General features: G+C 44.6%; 1 protein-coding gene across 5 annotated transcripts in view; it reads right to left on the bottom strand.

Moving 5' to 3' along the window:
• Nucleotides 1-5,883: 5,883 nt before the first annotated feature.
• LOC308458005 (oncostatin-M-specific receptor subunit beta-like) overlaps nucleotides 5,884-7,909 on the bottom strand; it is a 48,848-nt gene continuing 46,822 nt past the window's right edge. For all 5 annotated transcript variants that reach the window (XM_080972470.1, XM_080972469.1, XM_080972468.1 and 2 more), the window contains one exon: nucleotides 5,884-7,528. In XM_080972470.1, the coding sequence (XP_080828596.1) occupies nucleotides 7,094-7,528 (435 nt within the window). In that variant the 3' untranslated portion in view covers nucleotides 5,884-7,093. The remainder of the gene's footprint in view (nucleotides 7,529-7,909) is intronic.

Raw genomic sequence — 7,909 nt, 5'->3', positions numbered from 1 at the left:
CTGACTCCAGCTGGAGTTAATTCATGAACTCTAGTTTACATTTCTGCTTCCAAGACAAAAGGTAGCTGAGGCTTTTTAAAAAAATAAATAAAAAATAAATCTATATTTAACAAAATAAATTGTTCAGGTGGTTAGGCTTTCCAACCCAGCTCTTAAAGAAGGGACATGAAAAATGAATAGGGAAAATTAAACAGTAAACTTGGATTGCAGCATCTACACCCAGAAAATTCACCACTACCTTTTTTTAAGTGCAAAGAACTCTGACTTCCATCCTGACCATCACCAAGAAAACTGCAAAGTAACATCAAGTGAATTTTTCAAGTACATTTAAGGAAAGAAAACATATTTCCGTAAGTGTCGAGGATGTAATAATGTCAGTACTGAGTGTTTCATATATGATACCTTGCGTTTACTTTAATTTGTCAATTAATTTGATGTGGCAGAATATATTCTGGAGTGTAACACAATGGGTTTTCATTGAAAAGCTGTGCTTTGAATTGAGTACTCCTTGGCCAGTCACAGTAGCATCTCATTCGGTTGTGTACTTTGATGACCTTTAATCCATCAAGCCAAATGCAAAAGCCCTGAATTGTGAACTGCCAGCTCTTTGACAACCTCATCAGTCTCAGAGATACAGAAAAATCAGAGGGCGGCTGTATATACCTGGTCGGTTGCGTTTGGCTTGGAGGATCACAAATTCTACAGGGTAGCCTTAGGTGCTCTTGCACAGGAATTGGGCACCAAGCCGAAACAATAGGAAACGTCCCCAGAAAATGAAAATACGATGGTGCTTGGGGAAACTCTCAGCATCACAGTTTGAATTATGTGGGTGGTGTGGACCATGCCCCTCATACTATGTCCCACTGTTGCTTTTGCAGAGGGGTGGGAACTGCGGGCTTGGCTCAGTGACTTCTGAGAGATCAGTGCATCCGATCCCTGTAGAAATCCTTTGCTAATGATCCCCCTTCTGACCTTGTGAGGTACGTCACAAAGGAGATTCTAAGTGCTTCAGAATGGACCCTTACAGTGCATGGGGGACTTGTTTAGATGCATCTATCTCACTCTCATGCACACACACTGTCCTGCCCTACTTACTGCACTAAAAGTTGGACAGAAGGGATTTTAAACAAAGATCCCAAAGTTCTCCAGGTCTTTTAGAGGGAAAAGGGGAGCATGTAGTATTCCAAAAAGCTGCATTTGAGAGAACACTTTGAATTGACATCCTTTTTCTGCTTTTGTTCAGTGCATTCCAAATATAACTCTGTAGGAGTTCTGTTTTCCCCACGACAGATATGTTAAGGATTAGATATTGGCTGTGACGCAGACTGTTAGATCTGAGTACCTCAAGTTCAGCACCTCCATTAATACATATGGCAGCCTGATTGTATGATAGACAAAGAAGTGTTAGCCCCTTGCAATATAGGCTTGGATTCCGAGTTGGTCCTCTGCTCACATAAGCAGGGTGATTTCTGCCAATTCCCTCTCCATTTGCCAATGGCTCGCCCTTCTAGTCCCAAAGGCCCCTCCAACTCCCAGGATCATATTTTTTGAAGGGGCAAAGGGAAGCTGGAGGCAGGCAAGCTCAGATCATTGAACTCAGACCACAAAAGATCCAATTCATATTATCAGATGTGTGTCAAAAGGCCCATACAGTCCTAAAAAGACCTTGTTCATTATATCCGCCATATAGGCTGCTGCTAATTAGGCACCATCGGTTTTCATTCCTCTAGAATATTTTCAGTATTCTAGAATATGGGTCGACGCGTTCAGAAGTTTGCTTTATCCGACACATTCTAGAATACTTGCCAGGTGGCAGAGAATGTCCTTCAGTAACTCTTCGAATAGCAGTTTAAGGAAGAAATAAGATTCTGGAAGCATTTTGGTGGCAGCTCGGCTGCTTGCGTTTCTGGCAGCCCTCTCTGTATAAAGATTTTGCAAAGCTGATGCCCCACTTGTGAAGTGAATGTAAGTTTCAGAGGGCATGGGGTCTGACCCAAAGAGGCACTTCTAAATTTAGGGCTTAACTCTGGCTGAATATTGCCTTAAACATATTGATCCTTTTTCTTTCTTTTTCTTTTTTGCTTTTAATAGGAAAAAAAATAATCTTATTTTGAGATTGCCTTCTGTAACAATCCTTGTAACCATACCCTTCCGCTTGCCCTCCTGTGCAGAAAAATGTGACAGTGCAGATGGGCATGTGTTTTCCAGTTAAATGTACCTCACTATTAAATGCTGGCTAGTGGTGATGGGAACATGGTAGAATCCCTACTAGAAATTTTCCTTTTCTAGAAATGGCAATAGCCCTGTCTTTGTTTTTTGTTTTGTTTTTTTAGACTTCTCAGCGCAAACATCCAGATTTGCTATGTAATTATCATTTTTTAATTCAGTCAAGAATGTGGTTTTTATTTGGATTTTTTTTTCTTTTGTAAAATAGTTGGATAGCGATGCCACAGCATGCAGAAATTGCACTTTTTTTGCTTGACCTGCTTGTATAAAATAGACACTATTTAATTTGAAAAATGTAATTTATGCCAAAAAAAAAAAAGAAGAGCGAGAGAACTTGCCATTCTGCCACTGCATAGGTTAGATTAGCACAAAACGCAAGAAGTTTTGAGGGGGAGGGGGCGTATTTTGTAGGTGTAATTTGTGGGTGGGGGGCGGGGAGATGTGCTTCAATAGTGGCTGCCAAGAACCCAAACTATGTGTGATGTTAGAGATTATGTAAATTAATCATTCTGAGGAGTGTGAGAAGAGTGTATGAAAAACTTCAAAGCTCATTGTCTCCACCCCATGTGGTCATATTTCCTCTTTTTTTTTTTCAGTTGACAAGCTGCTACATATTTGGAAGTTATATTGTTTGTAGGTCACTGAATGGACATTGAAATCTGATTTATATTGTATACCTGTAACATAGAAAGAAAGAAAAAGTATTTATATATTTTCTGTATGAATATTTCATTGAGCTGTGTATAATTTTGAAGAGGCTTTGTCCCCAATTGGATCTGCCCATCTGGATTCTTGATCTCTTTTTTGTTTCTCTTTCCTTTTTTGGAGTTTTGTTTTGTTTTGTTTTGTACAGTGTGTACAGTTCACATCTATGAACATTAAAAGCCTCCTGAAGCATTATCTTATCAAAGGGATGCATTGTTAATAAAATGGACTTTGAACTTGCTCTCTTAAAGTAAAACGCCTGATGTTTCACCATCTCTGAGCCCCTTTGCACCGTTTGGGGCTGCTGGGTACCAAGCCAATCGCCGTACTGCAAATTTAAGTAAATATCCCTTTCGTTTTTGCAACTAAGGTTTTCCACTGAATTGAGACATTAGCTCTATTCAGACGTTTGTCTGCCAATGCGCGGAGGAAAGTGATGGAGCAGGGCAGATCCTGTCTGTGTCCCTGCTCCCGTGTAATTCTAATTTCTTTGAACAACCAAGTAGAGTTGTTGATGTTTAGCATTTGTCTTGTCTTTTGACCTTTTATTCGCTGTGGCTTTCTCCCTTCACCCTTCATTTTTAGTTTCGTTTTAAAGCTGACCTGGAGTTTTCCTTTTGCCCACTAGGTGGCATTGTAACCTAATACTACGCAACTGACTTACCTGGGAGTCAAACCCAGTGGTCCATCTAGTTCAGTGTTAACCACACTGGCAGGCAGCAGCTGCTCGGGATCTCAGGCAGGGGCCTCTCCCTATCTGGAGTTGCCAAGGGTTGAACATTGGTCCAGATGCTCTACTACTCCTGAGCCACGACCACTTCAGATGTAGCTGGGATAATGAATTAGGAAACTGAAGATATTCACAGCTCCTGCTTTATAAGCACAATGCATTTCCAATGAATGGTTCATTAGATGAGTGTTCATATTCTAATGCAAGATTTGGTTGATCTCTCCCCCTTCCCTCTCCATGGTTTCTTCCTGAACTCACTACAGCCAAAGGAAATAGCAGGTTTGTCAGACCTCTTGTGCTCACTGATAGGTCCAACTTTTGCTTATGATTTGTCTGATCTTGGTCCCCACTCTCTCTCTTTCCCCTTGGTTTCTGTTCAAAAATGGCCGATGGTGACCCACAAAGCACACAAAAAAGCAAGGAAGTCGACTGTACAGATAAGTGAATCTGTGGGGTGTATAGCAAGGTTTGGGTTAACTGTGCCCCTGAAGGACCAGGTGCGCAGCCTGGGAGTCATTCTGGAATCACAGCTGTCCATGGAGGCACAGGTCAAATCTGTGTCCAGGGCAGCTGTTTACCAGCTCCATCTGGTACGCAGGCTAAAACCCAATCTGCCTGTGGACTGCCTCGGCAGAGTGGTGCCTGCTCTAGTTATCTCCCGCTTGGACTACTGCAATGCGCTCTATGTGGGGCTACCTTTGAAGGTGACCCGGAAACTACAACTAATCCAGAACGCAGCAGCCAGACTGGTGACTGGGAGCGGCTGTTGAGACCATATAACACCGGTCTTGAAAGACCTACATTGGCTCCCAGTACGTTTCCGAGCACAATTCAAAGTGTTGGTGCTGACCTTGAAAGGCCTAAACAGCCTCGGCCCAGTATATCTGAAGGAGCATCTCCACCCCCATCATTCTACCCGGACACTGAGGTCCAGCACCGAGGGCCTTCTGGCGGTTCCCTCACTGCAAGAAGCCAAGTTACAGGGAACCAGGCAGAGGACCTTCTCGGTAGTGGCACCCTCCCTGTGGAACGCCCTCCCACCAGATGTCAAAGAGAACAACTACCAGACTTTTAGAAGACATCTGAAGGCAGCCCTGTTTAAGGAAGCTTTTAGTGTTTGATGTATTGCAGTATTTTAATGTTTTTTTGGAAGCCGCCCAGAGTGGCTGGGGAAACCCAACCAGATGGGCAGGGTATAAATTATTATTATTATTATTATTATTATTATTATTATTATTATTGCAACTCCTATCATCCCACACCATTGGTCCCCAGGCTGGCTGGGGCTAATGAGAGCAGGATTCCAACAGCTGGAAGGGCAGGCATTTTTGTTTTGTTCCTTTCAAAACGAAAAGCATCCTGGAGAGGCTATGACTTGGGCAAGAAAAGTAGCTGGTGAGAGAGGCCAATTAGATGAGCATTTACTGTTCCCAACCCTAATCCTGCGGAAAGCCATCTAATTTGATTTTAATTTGACCCTGACTTGTTTTTTAGGAGGCAATTTAATTATTGCTTGATTTTCTACCACAGTTATAGATTTGATGTCAGCCGCCCTGAGCCCAGTTTCAGCCAGGGAGGGAGGGATACAAATAAAACTTACTTATGTGAGCCTAGGGACACGGGTGGTGCTGTGGGTTAAACCACAGAACCTAGGACTTGCTGATCAGAAGGTTGGCGGTTTGAATCCCCGCAATGGGGTGAGCTCCCGTTGCTCGGTCCCTGCTCCTGCCAACCTAGCAGTTCAAAAGCACACCAAAGTGGAAGTAGATAAATAGGTACCACTCTGGTGGGAAGGTAAACGGTGTTTCCATGCGCTGCTCTGGTTCGCCAGAAGCGGCTTATTCATGCTGGCCACATGACCCGGAAGCTGTACGCCGGCTCCCTTGGCCAATAAAGCGAGATGAGCGTCGCAACCCCAGAGTCGGCCACGACTGGACCTAATGGTCAGGGGTCCCTTTACCTTTACCTATTAGACTCCTCAGGAACCAAAAGATTGCCCACTCAGTGTCACTTCGCTCTTGAATTTTATGGGTATTTTCTTGCAACACATGGAAAAGTGCTTTTGAAACTATTGAGGAGTTCTCAAAGAGTTTCAAAAGCAACTCAAGTGGAAAGCATTTGAAGACCTGCAGGCTCCAGTAGAACGGTCCGCGATCTAAGTCAACATTTAAAGAAATCCCAAATGGTATTATTTAAATGCAAAGAAACCAGTAAGGCGCAACTTGGTTCTGGACTGAATTTAATTGGGAAACATACAGTATGACTGGACCAGCCTTGTTGAAAAGTTGCAAGCAATTCCAGCTGAATTCCTTAGAAACGTGCATGCTTTTTGTGGAATTCAAGCTTGCGCTATGTTGAATGTTCTGTCTGTGCAAGCATGTCAGTTTACCAGATGGAACAAGCCCCCTTCCCTCCTCCATTGCATGTTCTAGGGGGGTCTCACAACACCCCCCCAGCCAATACAGGGGGAGCACAGGGGAAAGCCCTGTTGCGTAAGCGGAAGGCCTTGCCTTCTGCTGATGGGGTTCATTAGGCAAATCTTGACCTAAGAATGGTACACCTTTTAAAAATATTTTATTTTTACCCTGCTCTTCCACCCACCAAAAGACTCCCAAACTGGCATACAAATATCAGTGCAAAGGGATTCACTTCTCTCTGTGTAAAAGACACAACACAAAAGGAAAAGGGACTGGGGGGGGGGAGGAGGGGATGAGCATACGATCCACCTTCCCTTAGTGGCTCCCCAGCTGGTTCCTCCCACCATTCCTCTGCCTTCAGCCAGTCCTTGACAGCAGCTTTAGAAAAAGCCACAATCTCAAGCCAGCTCCACGCAATGACTTGACACAGAGTGCCCTGGGATCCATAGGATCCAAAACTTCCCCGTTCCCCTAACTGGATCAGCCCCGAAGCCATACCAGATGAAAATTAAGCCATACCATGCTTAATTTCCCTGCCTTTGTGCTCAGTAGGAATTAAGGGTGGAATGGAAGAGAAAATGAAGAAAAAGTTGCTTCTTTCCACACTGACCAAAAGGAGCCAGCAGGGACCTGGGTGCATCAGAGTAACTGCCCCCAAATCTCTCTCTGCCGCACCGTAAGTTCGTGGCCTAAATGTGTGAACCAAGCCGAAGAAAGCAGAAGAAAGAGCACTTTGCAAATTCTTCCAACGAGATGTGCTGTCCCCATTTGCACTATGAGGAGGAATGTTTGTAAGGATCACCACCTCTGTTTGTTTCCACAAAAGGTAAAGGACCCCCTGACGGTTAAGTCCAGTCAAAGGCGATCATGGGGTTGCGGTGCTCCTCTCGCTTTCAGGCCAAGGGAGCCGGCGTTTGTCCACAGGCAGCTTTCCGGGTCATGTGGCCAGCAAGACTGAACCACATCCACCTTCAGTGACTAGGATATTGATCTAGAAACAGCTCCTGTACAGAGCTCAACAGTGTATAGCAGTTAAACACACCATTTCATCATCGGATCCAGGTGTGTTTTCTTTGGATTCTTGGGGCAGCTGGGGTTTGTAAACCAGTGGCTGGCTGGATTCAACAGAACCCACACTGAGAGGCACTTCTGTTTGAGAGAGAAAGTCTAAATCGCCTTGACTCGTTCCTGGTGGGTGGCTGATGGCGGTGCTTCCAAAACCAAAGCGCTCGAGCGGCTGGTAAGATGTCAAAGGTAAGTTGGGTTTCTTGCTTGCTGCCTTTTGTGACAGTAGAGTCTCGCAACCTTGTAGTTTAAAGTAGCTCCAATTTTCCACAAAAATTGGAAGTGGAGGCTGCTTGCTGACAGGACCTGGATACGTTCCTATCAGCTGTAATTTGCTGGGAGGGGTCTCGTTTATTTCCATGGGTCCGGACTTCACCTGTGGAATCTACAGAAAGCAAGAAAATTAAAACCAGACTCATAAAGCAGAAGATAAAGAGCACTCCCTAAAAAAGAATGGGCTGGATCCAGACTAAAGTGTTCTCCAGCCACTCCTTCCATTTCTGTGGTAGACGAGCGTGAATTTAAAACATTTGTTCCCCCTCCATTCTCATTACCTTCCAACTCACAGAGAGCAACTTGCTCAGGCAGCTTTCTGCAGTCAAGGAGGTTCCTTGTGCATTTTAAAGGCAAAGGTAAAGGGACCCCTGACCAGTCGCGGACAACTCTGGGGTTGCGCCGCTCATCTCGCTTTATTGGCCAAGGGAGCCGGCGTACAGCTGGTCATGTGGCCAGCATGACAAAGCTGCTTCTGGCGAACAAGAACAGC

Source organism: Podarcis pityusensis, assembly GCF_964106645.2.
Source record: "Podarcis pityusensis genome assembly, chromosome: 11".
NCBI lineage: Eukaryota > Metazoa > Chordata > Lepidosauria > Squamata > Lacertidae > Podarcis > Podarcis pityusensis.
Note: the sequence above shows the minus strand (reverse complement) of the source record. Positions and strands in the feature narration are given on the sequence as shown.